The sequence below is a fragment of the Trachemys scripta genome, chromosome 16, assembly GCF_013100865.1.
Source record: "Trachemys scripta elegans isolate TJP31775 chromosome 16, CAS_Tse_1.0, whole genome shotgun sequence".
In the NCBI taxonomy this organism is placed as follows: Eukaryota; Metazoa; Chordata; order Testudines; family Emydidae; genus Trachemys; species Trachemys scripta.
The window spans coordinates 13187842-13215035 of NC_048313.1; the positions used below are offsets into that span (position 1 = coordinate 13187842).

General features: G+C 54.0%; 3 protein-coding genes across 4 annotated transcripts in view; 1 reads left to right on the forward strand and 2 right to left on the reverse strand.

Moving 5' to 3' along the window:
* SARNP (SAP domain containing ribonucleoprotein) overlaps positions 1–10851 on the reverse strand; it is a 47775-nt gene extending 36924 nt beyond the window's left edge. For both annotated transcript variants that reach the window (XM_034792930.1, XM_034792929.1), the window contains exons 1-5: positions 10764–10851; positions 8611–8710; positions 7956–8002; positions 6015–6082; positions 2643–2694 (exon numbers count right to left, since the gene is read on the reverse strand). In XM_034792930.1, coding sequence (XP_034648821.1) covers positions 2643–2694; positions 6015–6082; positions 7956–8002; positions 8611–8710; positions 10764–10799 — 303 coding nt within the window. In that variant the 5' untranslated portion in view covers positions 10800–10851. The remainder of the gene's footprint in view (positions 1–2642; positions 2695–6014; positions 6083–7955; positions 8003–8610; positions 8711–10763) is intronic.
* A 195-nt stretch (positions 10852–11046) lies between these two features.
* ORMDL2 (ORMDL sphingolipid biosynthesis regulator 2) lies at positions 11047–14306 on the forward strand. Its single transcript, XM_034792932.1, has 4 exons — positions 11047–11136; positions 12321–12495; positions 13008–13159; positions 13797–14306. The coding sequence occupies exons 2-4, from the start codon at positions 12322–12324 to the stop codon at positions 13930–13932; spliced, it is 462 nt and encodes a 153-aa protein (XP_034648823.1). The 5' UTR covers positions 11047–11136; position 12321; the 3' UTR covers positions 13933–14306.
* A 2841-nt stretch (positions 14307–17147) lies between these two features.
* On the reverse strand, positions 17148–26564 carry DNAJC14 (DnaJ heat shock protein family (Hsp40) member C14). The gene is given in 9 exon segments (XM_034792931.1): positions 17148–18975; positions 19842–19944; positions 20273–20433; positions 20790–20808; positions 20811–20908; positions 22079–22185; positions 23496–25225; positions 25623–25790; positions 26504–26564. Coding segments are annotated over 7 exon segments (2349 nt in total). The 5' UTR covers positions 25128–25225; positions 25623–25790; positions 26504–26564; the 3' UTR covers positions 17148–18746.
* Between the last annotated feature and the right edge of the window lie 630 nt (positions 26565–27194).

Here is a 27194-nt window from a genome sequence, read left to right on the forward strand (position 1 = left end):
AAAGGCAAAGCAGCATCAGCCCTCGCACTGACTGCAAAGGGAGCAACTGTGACTTGCCCTCCAGCGGCAGGAAGAAACCAGGACATTATTATTTTTTAAGTGAAACAAAAAGGAGAAATACGCTTGAAAAGAAGGGTTATTTCAAAAAAAGAAATTTGTTCCTTAAATCTTAGAACAAGTCTTTCTGCGGGTGACCAGCACAATTCACACAGCTGGCTCAGGAGTGGAATTGATCACTTAGCAGTGAAAATACGATTAATGCTGAAATTCACCACGGGAAGGATCCAGTCTGCCATCCTTTCCCCACAGGCCAAGATGCAGTCTGCCTTGGAAAGGAGCGAAGGATGGAAGTGTTGAAAGCACAGGGGTGCGTGTGTGGTCATACACACACACACTTATTTATAACCCTTTAAGTATTTTTATACTTAAAAGGAGGAAAGAAATTTGATCAGCCTTCAGTGCCTTATTCTTATTTATACAAGACCATAAAAGTTGATTTGGTGCTTTACAGCTAAGAGCAACTGGGAATTTCTTAGTTACTCGGACTAAAAGTAGCTGCAATAACCATTCCCTTGACTATTGTCAAGCATTGAACAAACTTCTATGTGAAGAGAGACTGAAAAGACGGACTGTTTACCTTCACGAAGACAGCAATATGGGAGGGATGCAGTCAGAAGTAACAAAATCATGGTCTAGAGAAGTTAGACCAAGCTCTGCAACTCACCCTCTTCCATAGCACAAGAACAAGAGTGTGTTTAACGAAACAAAGGGAACATGTTTAAAATTGATAAGAAATATTTGTTCGTGCATTAGCCTGCTGAACTCATGGCCCCAAGATAGAATTCAGGCCAAAAGCTTAGCGAGAGTCAGAAAAGGATTGGCCATTTATATGAACAACAAGACTATCCAGAGTTGTTATAGTGAACACTATAACCACAGACAAGAGCTTTGGAAGGTCTATACACCCTCCTGCTTCTGGGCACACGCCAGCCTGGGTATTACGGGCTAGGAGGGGGCAGTTTATCTGCAGATTTTGCACCTACCACTGAAAGGGCTAGTATTGGACACTGCTGGGGGTAGGATATTGGACTAGATGGAACAGTGGTCTGATCCAGGCAATTCTTATGTTCTTAACTACTTACTAACCCTTTGTAACACTAAGCTCCTTATGGTATTAAAACAGAATTTTAAAAAACGTGATTTACTTATGCTCTTACTTTACACTTGCATTTCATTCCGCTTGAACCAATGAGGCCCAGGAAGGTGAAATGACTTGCCCTAGAGGTCACATGGCAAGTCAGTGGCTGAGCTGGGACTAGAACCCAGGAGTCCTGGAAATGTCAGTGGGATGCCATTCTACACACATCTACTCCAGCAGGTGTCTTGATTAAAAAGGTACATGAAACTAATTTACATAACAAAAATGTGTTTTCTTTGTGAATGGGTCTTGGCGGAGTTTGGAACTGAAAACAAGGCTGTAGGTATGATGTCAGCGAAGGCATTTAATGAGCTGTTTAAGCAGCTAATGACAAAGGCATCCCACAAAGCGTGGAAGACGACACTTCGTGATTTGTTCTGGCTCCACCTCAGATCAATTTTTACGTATTTCTCCTCATTGCTCCCCCAGCTGAAGTCATAATCCTCCCTTTCAGACATCACCCCTGGTTGCTGTGGAGCTGTTCATGTCATAAACAGAAGATTATAACTTCAAGGTGGTGGCTGAACAGCAAGGAGAGACAAATCATGTTTTCATATCAACTCTTGAGTTATGGAGAACAAGAGAAAAAAAAAACCAAGACAGAAAAAAGCATTAGAGGAAGCAGAATGGGTTTTGGAGACTGAACACTTTTGCAGTTTCCACAGGGGACTGCATCAGTTGCTTCTGGTGTGTGTATTTTAAAGAAGACAAGTAAGCATAAAAGAAGAGAGAGGATCATAAAAGGTAAAGATGAGAATCTGTTAACTGATCAGTTCATCCCAAACAGGATTATTCCCTACAGCGTATTCTCAGCAGGGCTCTATCGTCTCCAGTTTGACAGGTCTCGAGGAATCCAGGATATCAGTCTAACAGAGCTGGGAACGGCAGTCCAGTGATAGGGCTTTAGAGACATCAGGAACAAAGATGCAGCTTACAAAGCCCATGTGATAATGGAGGTAGGCCTGAGTTCCTCTCTAGCAATCCCTTCAGCCAACTCACATCAGAGGACGCCATGGACTAAGTTCATCACTGACTGCAATACAGTTACAAGCTAGGGATGAATTTGGCTTGCTGCTGCCCGGCAGGTGGCACTGATGCGTGGCTTGTGATGATTGCTGGTAAGAAGGAATAAAGTGGTAGAAATGAGACAGGAAGAAAGGAAAGTGACATACACTGACAGACGATTGACAGGAGCAGACCTTAAAATCTGGTGGCAAAATGAAATGCACCAAGAGCTCGACATCTCTTAAAGACAATCTGCAGCCTAAAGCAACTCAGAATCACAATATAAAGCCCTAAAAAAACTAACAGGGTTTACAATGGAAACACCGATAAGAAACTTAAGGGAGGGATCCCAAAATGTGAAACACACACACACACACACACCAGTTAAACAGATACCCCTAAAAGAAGGGAAGGGATGGGGTGGCGACAGGAACCTTACCTCCATCTGTGGTATTTCTGATGTTATTTTCACCACTTTCTTTTCTGCACCCCTAGACGATTGGGGGGAAAAAGAGAATGGATCAGAGCCAGGAACTGACACTCAATCTAATTTCCAACCACAGAATTCCTATTAGTTTAAAATAATATGTCCCAGTAGCAGATATACTGGGTTGCCTCCCTCCACCTCTGTAAGTATAACCAACACATCTCAACCATCACTGGGTTTATGGTCTACAGAACGAAAGCACCCTCAGCCAACACCCCTAGGACACCAACGCCTCTCCAGCCCCTTGCAAGACAAACCTCTGTAAGCGTGGCACTAGGTAACAAAGAGAACACCAGGTATGGAAGTACAATCCTTACCCAAGGTTGGGGTAAGACAGAGGGAAGTACTCTCTTGGTGAGGCCACAGCTTGACAGTCAGGCCCCATGGGTCCTAAATAGCGTGACTAGTGGGGTGGGGGTGGGCTCTAGCAGTCAGGACTCCTAGATTCCATCAGGGGCTCTGACAGGAAGCGTGGCCTAGATGCCAGAGAAGATCAATGGGGTCAAGAACTCTTGGGTTCTCCTCCCAGCTCTGTTACCAATGCAGCCTCGATGCTCCCCAAGTCACAGCGGGGAGGTGAGGATTAACCAGCGTGCACACAGCACTCTGAGAAGCTTGCTTGAAAGGTGATACAGAAATGCAAAGTATCACACATGTTCCACACACCCAAGAATAACCTATCGCTATTTCCCAGAGGCTCTCAACAGTAATGTTCAGCTCCCACCAGAAGCCCAAAGCCTGGACCATGTGCCCTGTAGAGCTTTATTCCTTTACAAAGGATTGCTCTGTTCTAGTTCACGGCACGGCCACCGGTTACTTTCACCAGGTCAGCACCAGCTTCCTCAGCTCTGGCGATATTTCAAATGCACGCTTCTTTAACAATGCACAGTTGGCTACAGTGAAGACCAAACACAAATATAATGGAGTGGGCGTGCTCCAAAGTTTATGCTCTGAAAATAGGGCTGAGGTTTGAGGGAGAAAACAAAGGAGGAAAAGAAAGTTCGGAAGTTCCCAGGGTAAAAGAAACAGCATCCTCCTCCCCCCAAACAACTCCCATAAACCAGTGGGTCATAACCAGCCTCATTAAGGTCTCCCATTTAGAGAAATGTGCTGCCTTTGTTCCAGATTCCTGGCCAGTTTTCCCATTTTATGCCCTGAAAGGTAGTAATGGTTTAATTACACTTGCACAGGAAGCAATTCTGAACAGGAACCAGGACTTGTTACTCTCCAGCCTCCACAGGAGCTGCTTGTTTGGGACGCAGATAAAGGACGCCCCCTGCTGTCCAAAATTAAGTACTGAACTGAAATGAGCTTGAAGCAGTTCTATCTCCTTCGCAGACTGTTGTACATCAGAGAGTTTGGTTCTCTCTCCTCTCTTTCATAGTAACAATTTAAGTACTGGTAAGGCGGCAATCATGCAGGCAAATACGCAGCTATGACACACTCAGCCAGAGCTCCCAGGCAGCCAAGGACATTAGAACCTGATTTATGGTTATGGGGGGATGTGGGTTGGGACACGAGGAATTGTCCCTTTCTCCTTACAAGACCTTTAACTTACAGCTGGGCCAGTGTCTACAGCTGAGATGAAGGGGCCCAGAACATGGTTTCGTCTGAAGTATATTACTCACATGCGCCCACAAGCCAATGTACTGCGCTATAGTCTCATTTCAATGCTCTAAAGAGCTCTTCATTCCCACTGCTGCAGCTTCCTTCAGGTACTCCCAACAGCCCAGGCGGGAGCATGAATGTAGGCAATTAAGGTGAAATTCACACTTACGCAGAGGGCCAGGACCAGGCCTATGCACCGCTTATGTGCTATCCTGATGGCTTAAGTGAGGCTTTGTTCTGACCCACAGCACGGGATTGAATGTCAAGAGGGTAACATTAACAAGCTCATGTTGACTACTTGAACACAGTAACTGGCAATGGAGGACAGCAAAACACATGCTGGAAACACCCTCCTGTAGCCAGAGGTGAGGGCTACACAGAGGACTGGGAGGAAAAGTCCTGAATGCCAATCGAAGCAGGGACAATGACTCCTGTTGTGGTCCTGGACAAGCCACTTTACCTCTCTGCTCCCCAGTTTTCCATCTGACAGAAATAAGAGGGATAAATACTTCCTTGCCTGCCAAGGAGTGGTGAGGGTTAGCAGCAAAGGGCTTTGCAGAGAAAAGCATCGCCAGTGTTGCAGGGATTTGCTACCAGTAATGCACTGGGATTTAACGTCCACCATTCACATGTGTCTGACGAAGTGGGTATTCACCCACGAAAGCTCATGCTTTAGTCTATAGTCTATAAGGTGTCACAGGACTCTTACTGTTTACAGATCCAGACTAACATGGCTACCCCTCTGATACGCCACCATTCAGTTCATCTGAAAGAGGGTCTTCTCTTTGCACATGATGCATCTTCGCAGAGCCAAACAAAAACCAAAACCGCAGGCTAATTTCCTATTTCCCTTCTGGCACTAAACCCTGTGCATTCTATATCTGCAGTAACTGCTAAATCACCCCCCCAGCATCCAGCAAACAACTGTCTGTGGATTAATAATGAAACTCAACTCAGAGCTACAGAAACAAATGCTTAGGAACCACAATGAAAGGAAAAAAGCATGGAAAGACATCCTGTGCTGTGACTTGCTGGCATGATGCAAAAGCGAGGAGACTAATTTACTAGTCTCATCCTCTTCCATCCGACTCCATGTCACTGCGGGTCACCTGAGCGAATGGGAAATATACAGCATAGACACTGTCACAAGAGAAGGAAGAGGCCAACTAGGCCAACTGACTGGAAATCAGATGAATATTTCACATTTCTATAGTATCTTTCATCCCCAAATCCTTAACAAACTATACACAGCTCCCCTGAAATGCAGCTGCCTCGGAGGTGGACCACAGTAGCCAGTCCAACAGCAAGGTGAGGCCAAGGACACCAGGCCAGAATTCTGCTCTCTCAGAAGGTGTCAGGGATGTTTGGTGACCACACAGGGCAGATAGAGCCTTGCTTTTCAAAGTTTCCTCCAAAAGATCTACAGACTAAACTGCTTGGAAGTCAGTTTATCTGCCAGGGATGAATGAAGGGCAGAGCCTACCCTGCTGGGATGGGAACCTGTGATTCCAGGCAGTCCAAGGTATTGCACACCTGATGTTTATTCCACTAGGCCCCCTCCACACACACACACACACCCCTATGATACTTGTCTTTGTAGATTTCAACTCCTTTGAAGCAGGTACTATGGAACTAGTGAGTGCTCATACAGTGCTACTGTTTCCACACCCAGACATACCCCCCTCAGTAACAGCCATGCATTCCCCAGAAACATACACATCAGCTGATTTTTCAGGAGGTTCTTCCTCTTTAGCAGGAGGCTCTACCGGTTTCTGTTCTTCTTCCTGCAATTCAATTAGTTGAGAAAGTGGGTTAGGTTAATACTCCAGTCAACTGAATGGAAGGAAGAGGCATTGGAGGGGAACACTGTCAACATTTACAGATTTGGATGGCTTAAAAACATCTACCCAGAGCTCTAGGTTCTTGGAAACAAGTTTTTCCACATTACATATAGAATTCAAATGGAGACAATGTCCCCAGTCAGTGCACCCTTCTCCCCCTGAATCTCTGCACATCAGATCTCACTTTCCCTTTCCACCCAGTCCCTGGAAAAAGAGACAGGCTTTGCAACATTTACTGAAAGTCAACCATCTCGGACTCTGGCAAACCAAGGAGAAAATTAACCTCTCTGATTTTAAACCAGAGGGCTGTCAGCTGCAACGTATCAGCTGCCCCTAGTAACACCTGAGGAAAGAGTCTCTCTAAAGGTTAAGAGGCCCAAGAGTGAACCTATGTACCCAGTCTAATGTACTTTAAGACTCCTCCTGATGAAGGAAGGCAGGCAGGCAGAAAGAGACTAAGAATTATGTAGAATTATGTACAAAAAATAACTGCATTCAAAAATAAAACGGAAACCTTTAGAGCCTACAAGTCCACTCAGTCCTACTTCTTGTTCAGCCAATCTCTCAGACAAACAAGTTTGTTTACATTTGCAGGAGATAATGCGGTCCACTTCTTGTTTACGTCACCTGAAAGTGAGAACAGGCATTTGCATGGCACTGTTGTAGCCGGCGTTGCCAGATGCACTAAATATTCATATGCCTCTTCATGCTTCAACCACCATTCCAGAGGACATGCGTCCATGATGATGATGGGTTCTGCTCAATAACGATCCAAAACAGTGCAGACCAATGCATATTCATTTTCATCATGAGAGTCAGATGCCACCAGCAGAAGGGTGATTTTCTTTTTTGGTGGTTCAGGTTCTGTCATTTCCGCATCGCAGTGCTGCTCTTTTAAGACTTCTGAAAGCATGCTCCACACCCCATCCCAATCAGATTTTGGAAGGCACTTCAGATTCTTAAATCTTAGGTCAAGTGCTGTAGTTATCTTTAGAAATCTCACATTGGTCCCTTCTTTGCATTTTGTCAAATCTGCAGTGAAAGTGTTCTTAAAATGAACAACATGTGCTGGGTCATCATCCGAGACAACTATAACATGAAATATCTGGCAGAATGCAGGTAAAAAGCAAAGCAGGAGACATACAATTCTCCCTCAAGGAGTTCAGTCACAAATTTAATTAACACATTATTTAACAAGCGTCATCAGCATGGAAATGTTTAGCATATATGGCACGTAAATACCGTACCTTGCAATGCCAGCTACAAAAGTGCCATCCAAACGTCTGTTCTCACTTTTGGGTGACATGGGCAGCATTATCTCCCGTAAGTGTAAACAAACTTGTTTCTCTTAGCGATTGGCTGAACAAGAAGTAGGACCGAGTGGATTTGCAGGCTCTAAAGTTTTACATTGTTTTGGTTTTGAATGCAGTTTCGTAACAAAAAAACAAAAGTCTACATTCGTAAGTTGCTCTTCAGTGAGTGAGGCCTAAAAACTAACTCAGTTTACTTCATACTTTTTACAGATTCAGACTAACATGACTACCCCTCTGATACTTCATACTTAGGGTTACTATTAAAAGAGTCCAATTCTGTAATGTAAGCCACATACCAAGATTATGCAGTCCCCAAGAAACCCCATTAGTAACAATGTCAAATACACTACAGTTCATTCACAATGGAGTTCCCCATGATTGCAACAGTGATTGACATGATATAGAGTAATTAATCTGTACATTGACATCAGGCAAACTGGTACACAGCTACACCTACAAATAGATTGACAGTATGATAATCTGCTCACAGTAATAGGATTTACCTCTGTTTCTTCTCCCAAAACATCTTCTTCATTTGCTTCTTCTTCAGCTAAAAGAATTTTAAAAAATCCACAGATTAGTGAGAGATTAACTCCTAGAAGGCTGATGTTCTCCACACTAATAAGTAAGTGAATGTTGTAAAGATTCTATTAAGGTTCTTACATCTTACCACAATATGTAAGCATATAATCTAGGAATTGTTTTGGAGAAGCTCTGTGGCCTGTGTTACACAAAATGTTTACATAGACACTTCATAAATTTGTTTTTTTTAGGGGGGTGGGAATAGGGATCAAAGAAGAAAAGAATACACCTTGAATTACTCAATATTACAGTCACTCTCCATACATAGACTTGGATGGGAGCGTCACATGAGGCCCAATTCATCAGGTGTTCCTATCACCAAGAAAATTCTGAGGACTGTCTCATCAGGGAGATTCTCAGAGGCTACTGCCACAGGACAGCTCTTATTGTAAGAGTCTCACAGCAAGCCCATGTAATGGGGACTGTTCACAACAGCTAGAATCTATAAAAAGGAACCAATTAGGGGGAGTTCAAAATTCCTGTTAAAAAAAAAAGGCCACAGCTGGACCCTGAGTCGACCTTGCTAGAGGGGACCCTCGAACTGCAAAGCTTGCTCCAGCGCAACATATTACCCACCGTGTTCATCAAGGTAGGCCTGGAGTCTGTTTATGAGATCCTGTTTGTTTCCTTTCACCTCCAGGCCACGGGCGAGACATTCTTGTTTCAGTTCAGCAAGCTGCGTACCAGAAGAGACTTCCCATTAGCATACTTCATTCATTCAAGTTTGCAAAGAACAGGAGAAACACCGCCAAAGCAAAAGGATCAAAACAAGCAAATAATGAGCAGACCAGATAAACCAAGGGCATTGGCACTGACAAAAGAAAAGGCAATAAGTCTAGTGGTTAGAGCTGGGGAGGGGACCAGGAGTCAATGAGTGGGTTCTTTCCAGCTTTTTCATAGGCTCCCTTTGTGTAGCCTTGATTTTACTTTACCCCTGATATCTAGGATTCCACAGAAAATGTACTAGAAGGGAGCAGTGCTGCACTAGAAGGGAGTCAGATAATCTACTAGAATTTCTCCATCACAATTTCTGTCATTCTCTTGGTGCTTCCATTTCTCCCATTTGTCAAATGCCTCAAGCCCTCTGAGGTAGACAGGCACTTCACAATCCTTGGACAAAAAGAGCTTGAGAAGGACAAAAGATGTATTATTAACGTAGGGTCTGAATCTGTGCTCCCCTGAGAACTGCTTTACATCCTGCAGATTCTGAGTTGCTCTGGGGACTGGAACAGAAACGTAGCTGCAGACATTACATCCCGCATTGGACAAAAACAGCAGAAAAATTACATTGTTACTATAGAACAATCTCTAGTCACACTCCTTAAGTATAATTAAACCTGCCTACTCACCCCAAAATACTCAAGATATGAAGAACTTCCAATCGCTACTTGCTATCATTAGTGTCATCATAATGGTCAATTGAAAATTCTGAAGATAAGAGCATAGAGATGATACCTAGTGTCCAGGGACTGGAAGTCACGACTGCTGGGATTTGAGAGGAGTGTGTTCTAGTGGTTAGAGCAGGGGCAGGGGGTCAGGATTTCTTGAAACTACTCTCAATCGTGCCAATGATTTATTGATGCCTTGGACAAGTCAGTTCATCTCCCTGTGATCGGTTCCCCCCCCCATCTAATAAATAAAAATATGTGCCTCTCTATGTAACTGTTTCAAAGACATTAAGATGAAAGGTCCTTCTGTATGACACTATAGTCATGTTATTGAAACCACAGAAGTTAGAGACAAAAGAGCCATTAGATGGGCCCAGGCAAATGGACTGGATAAATTCAAGATTATCCCCTAATGAACTCTTTCTAGTGTTCTGCCCAGGCTAATTTTAAGAGTCCTAAATACAGGCTTCAATCACAATCCTCCCAAGATTATATTACGGTCAAACATCTTGCTAGCGAAGTTTCTTCCCCTGTAGAATTCTGACATGCTTCTTCATTAGCCTCATACAGGTTTGGTGAGATTTCTTATTGAGACAAAGACTAGAGGACATGCTGAGAATGTCCTCTAGAGAATGCTGATGATTCTGGGTAGGTTAATCGCTGTACCTGGTGTGTGCAAGGATTGATATTTGGCTACCCTGTAGTCAGGTCCTATCCTCACTCTTTTGCTTCAGTCACAGTAAGGCCCATTTAAGCAGTTTTAGAGCATTGTTCGCACTAGGGTGTGAAAGCAACAGCATCACCGCCACAAACTAAAGGATGTGCCACTTTTGAAGGCCCAATATCCTCTGGGAACCCCCTACTCTGGGGAGGAGGCAGCCAGGGACGGCAGCTCCCCCCTCTGCCCGGGGGGGAAGGGGGGGGTTTCTCCGCAGTATTGGAAGTGGCCGCCCTGCCCAGGGTTTTGTGACTCTCTCCCGAGCACCTTATTTCACTAGCACCGGGGGGGGGGGGTCACAGCGCGTCCCCACGGGCAGGAAGGCGCTTGGGGGCAGCCCCCGCCGGTCGCGCCGGCCTCCCGCGCTCGCCCACCGCGCAGCCCAGGGGGCGGAGGAAGGCCCCGGGGCCGGGGCCGGGGCCGGGCCACGCACGTGCTGCTGGCGGGGGCTGAGGCTCGGAGGCGGCGAGGCGCGGGCGGCCCGGGGGGGTCTCGGCCTCGGGCGCAGGCGGGGGTCAGGCTCCGCGGCTGCCCCGGGGAGGGGGGAGCGGGGGCCAGGCCCCGCCCGCTCTGAGGGGGAGGGAGGGAGGCGGGGCCCCGCGGCGCGCGCCCCGCTCCGTTACCTTCAGCTTGTGGAGCTCCACGGTCTCCGCCGCCATCTTGTCGCCTCCTCAGGTCGCTCCTCCCGCCTGGCCCCGCCCACCCCGAGCGCCCGCCGCCCAATGAGCCGCGCTCTTCCTGAGCGGGCGCTCAACCCGCCCCTCAATATCGCGCCTTCCTACTGGCCCAGCGGCACCCGGCCCTGCGGCTTCCTATTGGGTAGCCACAGAGGGAGGGGCGGGGACAGAGCTGAGCGACGGCGACGCGGGCCAATAGGTGCGCAAGGGACGGAGGTGGGCAGCCAATAGCGGACGGCAGCGGGGGTGGGGCGCAGGCAGGGCCACTTCCTGGAGACGAGCCGGGGCAGCGGTGTGGAGGTTCCGCACCCGCCGCCAGGTGGGTGAGGCGGGGGGGGGGTCGGTTATAGGGGCCCGAGGGCTCTGAAGGGGGAAGGAAGGGGGGGAGGAGCAGCTATAGGGGCCTGCCGGCGGGGGGCTATGTAGGGGGCGGGGCTCCGATGGGGGCGGGGCGGTCTGCGGTGGGCGGGGCACTGATGGGGGCGGGGCGGTTTGCGGTGGGCGGAGCACCGATGGGGGCGGGGCGGTGGGCGGGGCACTGATGGGGGCGGGGCGGTTAGTGGTGGGCGGGGCACCGATGGGGGCGGGGCGTTCTGCAGGGGGCGGGGCGGCTCGTGGTGGGCGGGGCCCCTATAGAGGTACTAGCGGCTGGCGCGCTGGCTCAGGAGACCTGGGTTCTGTTCCCGGCTCTCCCCTTGGCCTGCTCGGTGACCTTGAGCGAGTCATTGCCTCGCTCTGTGCCTCAGTTTCCCCATGGGTAGAATGGAGAGCATGATACTGCCCTCCTTTGTAAAGAGCTTTGAGATCCACTGAGGAAAAGTGAGATTTAAAGAGCTAGGTGGTGGTGGTATTCTACTGGAAGGGGTGACGCGGCCATAGAAGGGCTGAGAGGTGGAGGGAGACATATGGGATGCAGGATGAGCTGTAGGTATTGGGGGGTGGGGCCATAAAGATGGGGAGAAACTAAAACCTGAATTACAGAGCAAAAGCAACTCATAGGGTCCCTGCAATTTCAGCTTTGCTTGCGGGATTTCCAGAATCACTAACAAGTGCCATCCAGTGGATGAGAGTGGGGGATGAGGGGAGGGGGCTGGGAGTCAGGATGCCTGGGTTCTATTCCCCAGCTCCGGGCAAGGAGTGGCTAGAGGAGGCAGCTATGCCTGGGTCCCGCTGCTCATTGCCGCTACCTCAGTTTGTGGCTGTGGGGGCGGTCGTTTCCCCTCTCTGTGACTTGATGTTCTGCCCGTAAGATGGGGATACAGAGACCTTACCAACCCGCCTGGGGGCTGTGATGATTCATGCATTAATGTTTATAAAGCATCTGGGGACTCTTGGCTGCAAGATGTTGCAGAAGGACAAAGTATTAGAAAGAAACCTGGAATGGGCATGTGCCGAAAGCCATGATCCCAAGGAAGGATGGCGTCAGGCACATGGCGGAATCAGAAAACCTCGTCGTCTCAGATGAGTAACGGACTCATCTCCTACACCCCGTCTCTCATTCAGGATGAACGTCGGGGTGGCCCACAGCGAGGTGAATCCCAACACACGGGTGCTGAACAGCCGTGGCATCTGGCTGGCCTACGTAATCTCGGTGGGAGTTCTCCATATCATTCTCCTCAGCATCCCGTTCTTCAGCATTCCCGTGGTCTGGACCCTCACTAATGTTATACACAACCTGGTGAGTCAAATCTCAGCCTCCCGGCTCCTTTTCCTGCACTGCTAGAAAGAGCAGGATTCACCTCGGCTCCTTGGGCCCTGGCGGAGCTGGGATGAGGCCCAGTCCCTCCCTGCTGGGTCAGCACTCAGAGAGATGTAGCTATAGAGGGTGCTGTATTTGGGAAAGCTTAAGGTGATAGAGGAAGTACTGTCCTGACCCCCGCTGATGATCAGCTGTGGCCTGACACATGACATGTCGTTATCCTTTTCCTAGTTTAGGAGCAAGAACTCCTGAGTTCTGTTTCCAGCTGCCACTCTCTTAGGCAAGTCACTTTACCTAGGGAGAACTTACCTGCCCAGCCAGCCCTTTCCTAAACCCAGACGCGGTCTTTGACTCTGGCCTCCCCAACAATGAGTTCCACAGCTTCACTGCGCTCTAGCTGTGTGTCCTCCCCCCCATTGTGTTAATGATACAACAGCATAAGGACCCAGGCCCTATCCTTACATCCTCCCTTCTCACGCTGGGAATTGCAGGTGATGTACTGGTTTCTTCACACTGTGAAAGGGACCCCGTTTGAGACGCCGGACCAGGGCAAGGATCGCCTGCTCACGCACTGGGAGCAGATCGACTATGGGACGCAGTGCACCTCCTCCCGCAAGTTCCTCAGCATCTCTCCAGTCGTTCTGTGAGTGTCCGCTCCTGCTGTGGCAGGTCAGCTGTAGAGCTGTCAGTGGGGTTTCATTTCCAGGACCTGCCTGCTCTGCAGGGGGCCTATGGTAGCAGTGCTTCAAACCTGCCCAGAGCTGCAGCTCCCAGGCATTCAGTGGGGCTCACTGCAGTGCCCCTGCGTAGCCCAGGGAGACTAGAAGCACATTATGCCAGGCTCCAGCTTCAGCTGGAGTGGCTCAGGGAGAAGGTGGGTTTGCTGTAGTCTGCGTGGAGCCATACTGGGCACTAGCCTACGCTGGGCCTTCCCCTACGCAGGGAAAGCCACCTTGGCTAGAGAATATGTCGCTTTTCAATGGAACTGGCCAGAGCCCTGCATGCCTTGGCAAGGTGGCTGCCCTCTGAGGCACAAGCTCTCGGGCCTGAAACAAACCAGTGGGCATCAGGCTAGTCCTTGAAGGCTTGTGCCCTGAGCAGCATGGGCTCTGGTGACTGAACTCTGCCGGGGAAATAGTTCTGCATGAGGGTCATTGGCTGGGATGTTTGCATGACCACCTCTGCTGTCAATCCAGCCTCAGAAATAGCTTTCACGTGCCGTCACCCCAGCCGGGGACTGGATGGCCACAGAACTAACCCTGCCTCTGTCTCTCTTCCAGTTACCTCCTCACCAGCTTTTATACCAAATACGACCCTGCACATTTTATAATCAACACGACGTCCCTCCTCAGCGTCCTCCTCCCCAAGCTGCCCCAGTTCCATGGCGTGCGTGTCTTTGGCATCAACAAATACTAAGTCAGCGCTGCCCAGCCGGCTGCGAGGGAAGAGGGGGCCCATCCCAACAAGGAGTAACGAACCCAGCGTGAAGGTGCTGTCCCGTGAACTAGCCCACTGCTTGAGCCACTTGGAGGGATTATTTTGCAAGGGGATTAAGTTACTCTCCCTAATAATCATCGGTATTTGGGCTTTATCTTTTGTTTGGGTGGAGAGAACTGTGAGGAGGGAGGGGGTCTAAGTGTCACATGAGCTACCCTGTCAGCTGTCTACCGCTCATGTAACTGCGAGAGGGGAGAACTGCTGCCCAGCTGGGGGGAGATGGCCAGTCTGTGCATCCTCCCCATCCTTGTGTTTTATAAACTTCTACCGTAATAAAGACGTTTTAGAGACAACAGTGGTGTTCTTGCAAGGGGGTTCTAGGCTTAGAGGAATCAGCCAGGGGTGACGGTAAAGAACAGAAGATATTCACTCAGGGGAGAGGATGTGGAGTGGATCCCACAACCCACTGCTCGTTCCGCAGAAGAGAGAGGCTTCTTCAAATCATATTTTAATTTAACAAAAGTGATAAGAAAGAATTACACAATCATCTTAAAAACCTCCGTGCTCCGTCCTCAAGACACAGGGGATGAACCGTGCCTACGCCCGACATCAAACACTCACATGGCAATACAGGTCAGGCAGAGTGATTGATTGTCCAAGACTTATTTTTTTGCAAAACGTATTTAAGCATCTTAAGGCAGCTCTGCCCCGCAGCAGCCCAAGCAGATGCGCTTCCAGCCGATCCGCTTCCCCAAAGCTCCAGTAGCGCCGAGAAGCTGCGGAGGCACCCGGCCAGGTGCTCGGAGGCAGGGGAGAGGGAACATGCCTGTAACTCAGTTTCTGGCTCCCCCGCTGTGAATGGAGTTAGGCAGCCCTGGCAGCAGAGCCACAGAGGCCACGCAAGCTCAGGGGAGAAAAGAACAGAGCAAGCTGGCAGGTGAGACCAGGGAGGGGTCCTGGGGCGTGGCTGCTCTCCTGGGCATGCTCGGCACAAAGCCGGGGAGCCTGTGGCTTTCAGTGTAAGGGAGGCCCCAGCGAAAGAGAGGCTCTGGCATCTGCCAAAGGCAAGCGCTGCTGTACTTGCTCATGATGAAAAGACAAGCGAAGGAGGCTGGCAGCCCAGCAGTAGACAGACTCCCCCTTAAACATGAAGGGGTAAAGAGCAGCAAGGTGGTTATGACAGCTGCCCAAGAGGAGCCAACAAGAAGCCACGAGCATACAGGCCAAGAGGACATCACCATTCTGGAGCTGCCTCATTTCCTGCCCCATGTGATGGCAGCTAGAACATTACTGGAGGAGTTGTGCCCTCCTGGTATATTTCCAAGGCCCCTTAATGCACATTTTGGGGTCACCGAGGCACTACCAGCCAAGGTGTCCTTTGCAGCTGAGAACTAGAGAGCGCAAATCCCCAGCAGCCCTGGTTCTCCATGTGGGAGAGTTCAAGGTGGAGCTCCATTGGGAAGAGCTTCCAGGTGAGGAGAGATTAAAAACGACTGGGACAGCTCAGCTTGGAAAAGAGATGGGGGGAGGGGGGAATATGACAGGTTGATAAAGTCATGAATGGTGTGAAGAAAATGACTGGGGAAGTGTTATTTACCCTTTCTCATAACAAACCAACCAAGCATCACCTAATGAAATGAATAGGCAGCAAGTTTAAAACCAACAATGGATCCCACAATGCACAGTCAACTTGTGGAACTCCTTGCCAGGGGATGTGGTGAAGGCCAAAACTATAACTGGGTTCAAAAAAAGAATTAGTTAAGTTCACAGGGGAGACGTCCATCAATGGCTGTTAGCCAAGATGGGCAGAGACACAGCCCCGTGGTCTGGGTGTCCTTAAACCTCTGACTGCCAGATGCTGGAAGTGGAAGACAGGCTGGATCTCTCAATGATTGCCCTGTTCTGTTCACTCCCTCAGAAGCACTTGACACCTGCCACTATCTGAAGCCAGGACACTGGGCTAGCGGGACCATTGGTCTGACCCAGTATGGCCGTTCTTATGATTAGCTCCCTTATGATTAGATCACTAGGACGCACGGCTTTACATTGTCCATTCATCCATTATGCACCAGTGACTGTGATTGGCCTCGTGTTAAAACACTGCTTCCTCCTCCCACCAACTTCAACCCTAGAGCTAACGGCTGCCTGCTCAGTTCAAGGTAAACTGAGCCCAGGAGCGAGGGGATAGGGTGCCAGATGTGGGCCGCCTCTCGCAGACCAGGTAAAGGCCTGGCAGAAACAGTCCAAGCTGCCCCCACCCCCGCCGCCTCAGAGGGAGCACAGCTTGCACCTCCTCAGGGGTCCGGTCAGACCCTGCGGTGCTGCATACAATCCTGCTGCCCTCTCAGAGGACCCCACATTTGCACCCACTGTAGCTGGAATTTTTAGGGACAGGGGTGCACGTCTGCAAGGAACCAGCTAAAGACCCTTGATTCATTTCACATAAGGCCCCCCCCCCCCCCCACTAGCCATCCGATGCGGAGACTCACTCCCAGCTCAGCTGCCCTTAGAACCAAGTAGCCAGAGGCAAAGAGCTCTACAGCCCTGCTCCCCGCAGGGTTCAGTCCTGCTGCCCACAGTTCACGCTGGGAAGAGGAATCCGGGTTTGCAGGTAAGTGACACCTAGGGGAGAAACAGGCTGACGAGAAGCCAGCTAAGCGGTTCCCGTCACACCCTTCACCTAAGGAACAGAGGCTCACGTAACAAAGCTAGAGGAAGGCTGAGCTGGGAGGGTTTGTTTTAAAGAGCTTTGTCTGGTCATTAGAAGGAGGGTGATGAGGAAATACCTGACCTCACCCCTCCTGTCCAGGGCAGCCAGGCCAGGCCTTAGTTCACAGACAAAGGCAGCACCAACAAAGATTCAGGATGTCCTGAGGTACTTCTTCCACTAGCCCAAAATCCAGCTTTAGCGGGGGCCAGGCCTCCTGCTAGTGATGTCCCCCTTTTTCACACCTGCACAGTGGGGTCTGGACATAAGGTGGGTATGAAGAGAACTCGTAATCCTCCTGGGGTTTATTTTGCAGGGGCAGAGGGAATTGTTCAATATACACTCACCCGTTTAATCCTAAAGCAGAGCTTTCTGCTCACACCCACACAATTGTTTGTGTAGACCCTACCCTAAATCCACTTCGTTTTGGAAATTTAGCAGTGGAATGCCAAAACAACCTGACAAGTAAAAGGAGTTACTTCCTGGCACAACTTAAAAATCAGCTTTACTGCACCTGGGGTCAAAGTATTTCAGCAGCAGCTCTCTGAGCTGGGTGCGTGTTAGCGACCGGCAGAGCAAACCTAAGGAGGTTACAGAAAGTGCCAACAGAAAGCCGAGGTGTAATACACGGAATTGAGTGACGCTGCCCTGGGAAGGGGGGGGAAGCACTCCCCCATCTGCTCTCGGGGACTGAGCTATATCTATCGCAAGGGGTATGCACATAAGAGAGATATGTACAAAGAGGAACCAGCTGTTAAAACCCAAGACCAATCCTTCAGGGAGAGGCTGGACAGTTACAGACCCGTCTAACTGCCAGGAGCTGGCAGGGCCCAGTGGAAGCAGACCAGGTTGGGGCTGGGCTTACAAACTTGACCTTGCTCCTTTGGAAAGTCTGGCCCCCCTGTGTGCGAGCGGCTGGCACCGGCCAACATCCCTGTGAATAGTAAATTCAATACGGGCTGCACAGATCAGGAGACTTGTGAAGACAACATCTCACACCTGAGCTCCCAGAGAAACCTGCTGAGGAACTGCTGTCCCGCATCTCAGGCCTGTAGCAGAGCCCAGCTGGCAGGAAAGCTACCCACGGCTGGGAATCAGGGCCGAGGGGAAATCAGCAACAAAAATCAGATTGGGGGGGGATAAGCATGAAGCTAGGGGCCAGCCTGTGCTACCAGCGCAGTGGGAAGGGAGCACCCCCCCGCCTCATTTCATCTCTGGGGAAAAAGGCTTCCCCACCCGCTCCGCTGAGAGCGCAGACAGATGCACTGGCTACAGCAGCAGGTATGGAGAACGCTCTGCAAGAGTTAGACAAGGGACTCAGTCTGGGCTCCCAGGGCCAAGGCCAGGCTGCTCCCTGGAAGCATTCTCCAGGCAGCTGTGAGCTGGGCAAGCTGCCCTCCAGCACCGGAGGGTTAACGCTCGGCATGGCTCTTCTAGGGTGAGGAGTTGCGGGGACGGGCGGGGTCAATCCGATCTGCTGCAGAAGCTTTAGGAGGCCAAATCGCAACTCAGTTCTACGGGATGCGGCTCAGTCGCTGTGTCTGAGGGATTACAGCTCCCCCAGCTCTCGGAGGGCTGCGAGACACAGACTTCAATGGGAGCTGCCCATGAGAAGGGGAGGCAGGGGGATGGAAGGGACATGGCTGCCTCCCAATGGATCCCAGGTGGGGCCTTCATGGAAATGAAACATCCCCTGATTTTTAAAGTAACCCTGAAGAGATTCCATGGCTCTGTCCAGCTTCCCCCACCCCAGCAGAGAGACCCTTCCTCATACAGTGGGCTGGTGTCTCCAGGGATCCTGCAGGGCACCCCCCGCTGGAGTTCTTTGGTATCACTGGGGCTGGTTCTTTACGCTAGAAGTTAACGGCGTCAGCCGGAAATTCCCCGAACGCCTGGTTGCTTTTAAATATCTAAAGAAAAAAAAAATAGATTCTTCTTCTTGTAAAGAGCCCTTTAGTGTCCGACCTAGCGCCTGGGACGCACCCAGCTGCCTGCTGGAACATCCACCGGAGCTTCGTCTCCTGCCAGTGCTTGTGGCCTCCTGCCAGGCCAAGTTCAAAGCTGCCCCCACCGGCCACGCTGCTCCTCAGCGCTGGAAGGGCCGGCGCACTTTCTTCCGCCTTTTCTGCTTCGAGTCCCCTTTCGGGGCTGCACTCTCTGTCTTCGGGGCTGGAGCAGAAGGAGCTGCTGCCTGAGGGGGTTGGGGTGGGCTGAAGAAGCCCCCATTGGGCATCTGCCCTGGGGTCCCCTGAAATACGCGGTTGAAGAAGTCCTGCAGGTCTGCAGCCGAGGTAGGGCTGCCTTCAGAGGCGGTTCTGAGGGAAACGAGAGACGGCCCTTACACATGCAGTTGGGTGTCGAGAGGCAGATCAGTGGGGTCTAGTGGTTAAATCAGGGAGTCAGGATACCTAGGTTCTACGGCCAGCCAAGGGAGGTTTGCAAGGGCTAGTGGGTTAGAGCCGGGGGGTCGGCACTCAGGACTCCTGGGTTCTGTCCCCACCTCAGGGGTCTAAGTGGTTGGCAGGGGCTCCTGGGTTCTATTCCCAGCTCGGTCAGGGACTCTCAAGGCAGGCCACTCCCGGTCTCCTCGCCAGGGAGAGCAGCCACACAGCGAGGGAGAGGTGAGGCTAAGGGGCCCGATCCTGCCAGGGGCTCAGTGACTTAACTTCAGAAGCATTGGATGGCACTTGGCACGGGGATCACTGCACTCCCGTGACCATTCCACCCAGTGGGGGAGGCAGCTGGAACTCCAGGCAGCTAGAGACAGGACAGCGAAAGAGGACGGATCGCTGGCCAGCGTTGGTTTAAACAAGTCTGTGAAGACCGGGGGGGGGGGGGGGGGGGGTGTCCTCCAACAGCCACAGAAAGGGGGAGTTTTATCTGTGCAGAATAACCTGTCCTCAGTCCGCATGGTTTAAAGCCGCAGCGCAGTATTCTGCCACAAGGGGGCACTGTTCCAGGGCCCAGCACTAGCACGATTAGGAAAGGGGGGGGGAAGCTTTGCTGACCCCATCTAGGAGGCGTATTCAGCTCCCTTCGGGCCGCTGATGGGGGATGCCAGAGGTAACTCATGGCTAGCCACAGCTCCCCCAGAAGTGCTCAAGTCTGGGATTGGACCCATCCACACCCCCTCAGACCAAGGCGAGAGCACGAAGGAACCAGAACTGCATCCAGTACCCACCTCTGGCGTCCACCTGAACCAGAGCTCCTCGCTCCAAACGATATGTGATACGGGACGCGGTGGGTGTCGGGCGAGATTCCAACCCGCTGGCAGCCGGCCCACTCTGCAGACAGACAGGCAGGACACACCATCAGCCGGCGGGAAGCAACCGCTGCCATCACCCCTCCCAGCCTCCGGAGCGCAGGAGTAATGACACGCTCAGGGAAAGCAGGAGGCAGCTGCACCCCCACCAAGGGCTGGCGTTCTCCTCTCCAGCTGGGCTAGGGATCCCGAGGGGGAGGCGTGCTAGGCCCTGACCCGTCGGGAGCAGAGGAAGGTTTAAACACAGGTTAATCAGCCTGGGGTAACTGCTATTCAGGGGGCTGGCAAACAACTGGGCAGTTTCACGGTCTAGTCAGGCAGCAGGTCCTGGCCCCACAGACGCCCCCTACCTGTGATGTCATAGACTTTCCCGTCCATCAGGGCGAAGTAGGTGATTTTCAGCCCCAGCATGCTCGATTCGGCCCAGAAGTCTCCCTCCTCGGCAGGGTGCAGCTTGCCGCACTCCGCGCAGTAGCGAGCGCTGAGCGGATCTCGGTCCATCTCGAACCTCCTAGAGCAGCAGGGCGATTTTCAAACGCCGGTAGAGCGGGGCCAGCTTTGCCATGTCACGTCCCAGAGGGACACATCCTCCCTCCCACAGCTCCCCAAATTCCCAGAATGCTCTGGGCCAACCCGCACCAGAGAACACTTGTGCTGAAGGAAGAAGCGCAGCTAACTGGGAAAGCCAGGACACGAGCCCACCAGCTGCAGGATCATCTGGCTGATCCATTCCGGCCCCCAGGCAGGGCCAGGCCCGCTCCTGAGCCCCAGGCCCCATGGAGGGGTAACGCTCCGTGCCCCAGGAGGAGGCAGGGCACCAGGCCCGCAAGCAAGAGGTTAAAGCAGTCACCGAAGGCCAGACCCTACTTGTGCTTCCCCTGGCACTGCTGCACATCATGGTGTTCATGGCCTCTTTCAGGTCTTCCCGCAGCTTAGTGAGAAACTCATTCATGGATTTGGTCAGCTCGCTCTCCGCCATCCGCTTGCTGCAATCACAACGGCACGGGGCTGAGTCACGCCCCAGGCAGGGAGCCCACAGGGGGGACTGACACAGCACAGCCTCTGCACCCAGCAGTCAGCCCACGCCCTTCCCTGCTGGGCTCAGCCCTTGTCGGCAGCAGGGCCGGCTTTGCACGAGGGTCTTGCTGCAGCCAGTGTGGGGGCACACATCCTTACCTCTTCCCCAGGCCATCGCTGGCCGAGACGTGGTGGCAGAAGCCCGGCACTAGATCAGCACTTGGGAGGCCGCCGGGCCGGGCAGCCAGGCCTGGATAGCCTCCGCTTTGTTCCATCAGCCTGGGTCTGACGCCGCACTGCACCACTCGCACCAGCCTGTGCGCCAAGGTGCTTCGAGCATGGTAAGTCCTCCGTTCCTCCCCACCCATTTGCTCCTGTCACCTGTGGCGGCTCCTTGCTAACCCAGGCAGTAAGCGCTCTAGGACAGGGACTGTCTGTAGGACACATTTGTACAGCTCCTAGCACAACAGCGCCCACACCCTGACCTGGGCCACTGGGCCCGACCGTAACACTGATCACAGCTGAGAAGAGAAGAAGAGCCGGAGAGATTTCACTTATAATCGGACGCCTGAAATTCCCACATGCCAGTTTTCTGACAGGGGACCGGAGTCTGTCTAAGAGCGACTTCTAAAGGGGATTTAAGTACAGGAGGTTTCTCGGTCAAACCCCCTTGTGCTCTGCCTTTGCTCTCATGACCAACAGCTCATCAAAAGCCCTTAGTGCCTCGCTCAGAAATTCCTGGCTGTGTCCTCCCAGCAGAGCACAGGAGGTTCACCCACCCTCGGGCCTGAAAGCAACGTCTCGCAGTGGCAAGTACTGGAAGAGGACCGGTCCCACTCAAGACACCCGTCTGAAGGCGCCATCCTTGCTCCCCCAGTCAGCTGGAGAAGCAGAAGTCCCAGGGCAGGCCTGAAGCCAGAGCACCGACTTTGGTGGGCAGCTCAGATCGGCAAGTCACGGTGGGACTGATTAGCACAGCCCAAGATCCCAGCCCACTTTCCTCCCTGTCGCCCGTCCCTCGAGCACACAGAGGTGGGACGGAGGAGGCCATGTTCTCTAACCCGCCACCAGCGACCACAGGCGCCCCTCCATCCCTCGCCTGGCCTGCCTTGGGCGGCAGGAAGGGGCCCCCCACTCACATCTCGTACTCCTTCCTCTTCTCCGGGTTGCTCACGATGTCCCAGGCGGCTCGCAGCACCTTGAAGGCTTCCTCCGCCCGCGGATGCTTGTTCTTGTCAGGGTGAACCTGCAAAGCAAGACACGGAAACCTAAGAACACCTTTGGCGCGAACCTCGTCTGGGGCGAGGGGTCTGGCCGGGATGGAGCCCCCTCCAGGGGCAGGGCAGCACAGCCAGATGGGCCGGGGGGGGGGGAGAAGGAGGGGGTGCTACATGTCCTCAGACGAGGCCAACCAGTCCACTCTGGTCTGGCTGGGGCCAGGCTACTAAGCTGGGGCGCCTCAGCCGCTTCTGGGGTCCTGACCCCTGCCTGGCAGCTCCTCGCCTTCCTTCTCAGGCAGCAAAGGCAGGAGGGCTCCCCATCCCGGCCAGCACAAAAAGGGGGTGCCCAGCTGATGAGCTGGGGCAGAAGGGATGGCCAGCACCAAGGGGAGCCTCAAAGCCATCAAGCGCTCCCAGCGCGGCCCCCACCGCGACTCCATGGTGCTTGCATGGCGACTCCAACTGACCAAGCTGCGTCAGGACAGGCCACCACCACCCCGAGGTGTCAGGGCTCGGAGAGCACCCCAAGGTGCTGCTGCCCTGGCCTGCAGGTTGCAATCGCCAGGCTCCACCTGCCCCCCGACAGGTCCCCACGTCTCCTTAGAGCTCAGCTGGTTCTGCCAGTCCCTCCTCACCCCAGCCGGGACAGTCAGAGGACAGCTGATGGCGCTGAGTGGTTCCTCCAAACAAGGGGCACAGTGGAGGAGACAGAATTGCAAGAGGAGGCGGATCCCCTTGGGGCCGGGAAGCACGTGAAGGCTGCCCCGGGCTGTGACTCTTTAGAAGAGCCCAGGAAAACAGGAAGCACATGGGGCAAAATGTCAAGCAGAATTTTCACTTTATAAAGGACGTGGAAATCCCAGCGTCCCCTGCTGAGATACCAGGCAGCACCGGGCACTAGAGTCAGTCAGCTGCTCGGCCCTGCAGCCCGTGCCAGTCTCAGCACAAGCTTAACTCAGGAGCTGCTGCTGGTGCTGCCAGCGATTAACACAGATCCCCACGCCACTGGCGAGGCCTTGCGGTGGACCCGCCAAAGCAAGGGATTCACAGGAAGGAATCTGGGTCTCACCACAGCTCTGAAACAGACACGTTACGTGGCCTTTGGCCAAGTCACCCGAACTGTGTGGGTCTCAGTTTACTCATCTGTAATATGGGGGCGGGGGGTAGGCATATTGAGCCTCAGTGGGGAGAGGCTAGAGAAGAGTGACTCACTCTCCCCCCATAAGAGGGCAATGCAGCTCGAATGGAGTTCCTGCCTCATGCCCCGCAGGTGCTCGGGTGCCATGGGGCTGGGTGCGATGTCCGTCCGTCCCCCGCCACACCAGGGCACACTCACCAGCACAGCCAGCTGCCGATAGGCCTTCTTCAGCTCCGTGTCTGAAGCAGTCACCTCCAGCCCCAGTACCTGAAAGGGGTTCAGCTCTTCCTCAGGTACGTCGGCCAGGGCCAGCAGCCGTGCCACCTCCTGGCTGGGCTGGTAGCGCCCCCCTGGGCCGGGATCAGGGCCAGCCACAGCCTCTCCCAGCCCATCGGTCCTTAGCCCTTTGGCTACCCCAAGCAGCCCTCTCCACTTCTGCAGCACGTGCGCCACGTACTTGCAAGTCCTGGTTTCGGTGACGAGAGCCCACGTTCTGCGGAGGAGGGGCGCATCCAGGAGCGAGAGGAGCCGGGCCACGCTGCTGGTTCTGCCCAGCTTAGCTGCCCCAGCAAGGAGCAGGGACTTGGAGACTCGCCAGCACAGACGCAGGCTGCCCAGGAGAAGCATGAGCACCAGGAAGAGCAGGGCACCCAGCATCTTGAGCAGCCCCCACAGCCGGTTCCCCCCAGAGCCCAGCCACCGGGCCGCCTTCCCCGAGCTGCTCCTGGCCCGCTGGCTCCACGTCCTCATGCTGCCTTGGGCTGAGGCCAGGTCCCAGGCGTCGAGCTGACAGCAGGAGTAGAGGAGCCTCCCACCAGCTTCCACGTATTCGCCACACTCGTGGGTGATGACCAGCACCAGTTTGATGAGCTTCTTGAAACAGGAGACGCAGACCCAGGCCAGCTCTTCCAGCTGCCTGGGGACCTCCGCTTTTAGGTGGCGCCGCCGGTCCGCATGGCTCCTCTTCCTGGCCTGCTTGTGCTTCCCGCCAGCCGGCGCAGATCTACCCTCCCGCTTGGCATTCTCCTTCCCCTCCTCCTTGTCCTTCGTGCCAGAGCGGTGCCTCTGGCGTCTCCCATTCTTCCTGCCGCCGAGCGCCCTGCCAGAGTCCGAAGGGTCCTCACTGGCCTTGGACACTCCGTCATCTTCCTCGTCTTGCTCCTGGCCCTGCAGCGATGGGGCTGAATCAGGAGCAAAGGCTTCGTCCTCAGCTCCAGGGGACTCCGAAGCCCAGCGCTGGCAGGTGATGCTACACGAACAGTTCCCCTTTTCCAAATAAGTCCTGGAGAGATCCAAACTCTCCCCCCGACAACTACAGGAACGTTCGTAACTGGACAGACAGGAGCCAGGAACATTGGACTCAGTAAAGTGCAAGCCTTCCTCTTCGAGCAACCCCGTCGGTACTCGGTCGCAGCTTCCATTCCAACCAACACCCTCCCCTGCGGTGCAGGCCGGCCTCTGCCCGCCGCCTTCTGGAAAGCCCTGATGGGGAGAACGGGCGGCCTCCTCCACCTTCCCTAGCCTCTCGGCTGCTGGCTCAGCTAGCAATGTCCCAGCAGCAGCTGGCCCATGAACCTCCATGGGTTCCAAACCTTCGGTGGCTCCGTGGAGTTGTTTCGGCCAGCTCTGGCTCGGAGACGTACGCTCGGGGCCTTCAGGACTGCAGCATTCTTGGAAGAAGTGGCAGCCGCTAGGCCCAGTGCTTCCCGGATCCCCAAAATTTGAGAACAAGGGTCTGTTATCCACACAAGGGCTGGCCCCTGGTGCACCCCTGTCCTCAGAAAGCTCGCCACTCCAGCAGCAGGAACTAGTCGGTTTGGCTTCACACATCCCTCCTCCTCCAGACAGCTGCTTCTCCACTGCCTCACCCCAAAGCCGCCCTGGAGCAGCAAGGGCTAAGTTACAGCTGTCATTTTGTAGCCTTTATCCTGCAAATTAAAAAAAAATAAAATAAAAATCAAAGGCGTCAAAACCCGGCTCAAGGCCAAGATATGTAGCGTGAGGGCTCGAAGGCTAGCCCTGGCCGGGAATCGAGAGTGGTCTCCGAGGCTCATTCTCGGACCCACAGTCCAGGCGACTGGACCTACCTTCTGACGCACTGAGAGCAGAGCGGACTGGGGGCCCCTGGAAGGAGAGACAGAGCTTTCCCCACCTCAACTCATTCGTAGACAGCAGCAACCACCCAATAGCTGCTTGCGGAAGAGCCACTGAGATCGGCAGACGGTCGTAGTCCGGATCCCAGGTATTCAGCTCTCAAAACTCTACCCCCACAAGTGCCAGCGAACTCCCCTCTCACCCCACAGCAGTCGTGGGAAGCTGACACACGTGCTAGCCGTGGCCGTACAGAACTTCCTCGCACGCAGCTTTCACCAGCACTTGAAGAGAAATCCACTGGCCATCGCTTAAGTCACCAGGTTTCCTGCCCAGGCTCCAGGAATCCGAAGTGACCCTCTGGGAGGCTGTTCCTTCGCCCGACAGGTGTCACTACAAAGCCTGTGGGGAGAACAGATAGTAAAGTGCCGTCACTTGACTGCGGATTAGGAAGAGCCCACACGGCATGGCAGAGTCTCAGCGGGCCCCCGCTCACCCAGAACAAGCTCTAGCTCCTCGCTCGGATTTAACCCGGTCAACGGCCCTGAAATCCCGGCCCAGATCTGGACTATGGACTCACGCGCCTCTCACGTCTGCCACGGCCTCGTCCCCTGGGGGGGCGGCAGCTCGGTCCCAGCCCGTTCCTAGCGAGCCGCTCGCCCCAGCATCGGGCTCCAGCCGCTTCCCCTGCCTCCTGCCTCAGTTTCCCGCGTCACCAGCTGCAGCGAAAAGCCCTAAGCCCGGCCCCTCGGGGGGGGGGGGGGGAGGCGAAGAGGCAGGACGGAGCAGTGGTCAGAGCACTAGCCGGGGCTTGGCTCCCAGGACCACGCGGGACCCGGCCCCGCCCCGCTGCCGGGGGTCAGACAGACCCAGCGCCCCCCCGCCCCCCCTCAGCACTGGGGGGGCATCGCCCCCACTTCTCTGACACGAGGCCTCCGGGACCCCCCCGCGCCCCCCACGTGCCCCTGGGCAGCGCCCGCGTCTGCCCCCCCCCCGGGCGGGAGCTGGGGGCCGCGACCCCCCCCGGGTACCGCCGTGAAACGGAGGCTCAGCCCGGGGGGGGCAGGGGCAGGCCCGGGGGGGGCTGCCCCCCAGGTGGGGGGAGGGGAACTCACCTGCTCCCGGTGCCCGGGGGGGGGGGTTTCCCCCCCCCCCCCTTGCCCCCCCGGGTCCCCGTCTCTCGCCACTTCCGCCTTCCGCCCGCCGTGACCGCGGCAGCTTCCACTTCCGGGGCAGAGGGCGGGGCTGCCGAGCGTCTCGCCCGCCCTGCCCCTTAAAGGGCCAGCGCCCCAAAAACCCTCCGCCATGTGCTGAGCGCGTCAGGCCTCAGCCTGGGGCTGCGGCAGCGGGTTTGAACCCCAGCTTGGCCCCGGGCCCCACCCCCCCCCACCCCCCCCCTCCCCCCCCCCCAGGGCCGGATCACCCCAAGCCAGCCAGTCCCCCCCACCCCGACGCTGCATCCCCCTTGGCACTACCCAGCCCCCTCCCCAGCAGCCGCCGCAGAAAAAGAATCAAAAGAGACGGAGCCAGGACTTCTGGGATCTATTCCCGCTCTGCCCTGGCCGGCTGGGTGACCTTGGGCAGGTCACGACCCCACTCAGTGCCTCAGTTTCCCCATCTGTAAAATGGGGATAATGACTTTGGAACACACCACGAGACCCCCTGGTGAGCAGAGCTCAGTGGGGCTAGTGTTACTGTTAGTGTTACACTCTGTGGGGCAGAGGCGATCTCCTTGCTCTGGGTCTGTGCCGCACCTGGCACAAGGGGGCCCGGCTACCAGTGCCTGACCGGCGCGCCCACCACACA

Bases quoted from the DNA above. Each gene is read 5' to 3' on its own strand.
- ORMDL2 (XM_034792932.1), top strand. From the start codon at position 12,322: ATGAACGTCGGGGTGGCCCACAGCGAGGTGAATCCCAACACACGGGTG. The intron at 12,496-13,007 runs GTGAGTCAAATC...TGGGAATTGCAG, and splicing joins CTAATGTTATACACAACCTG to GTGATGTACTGGTTTCTTCA. The intron at 13,160-13,796 runs GTGAGTGTCCGC...TCTCTCTTCCAG, and splicing joins AGCATCTCTCCAGTCGTTCT to TTACCTCCTCACCAGCTTTT.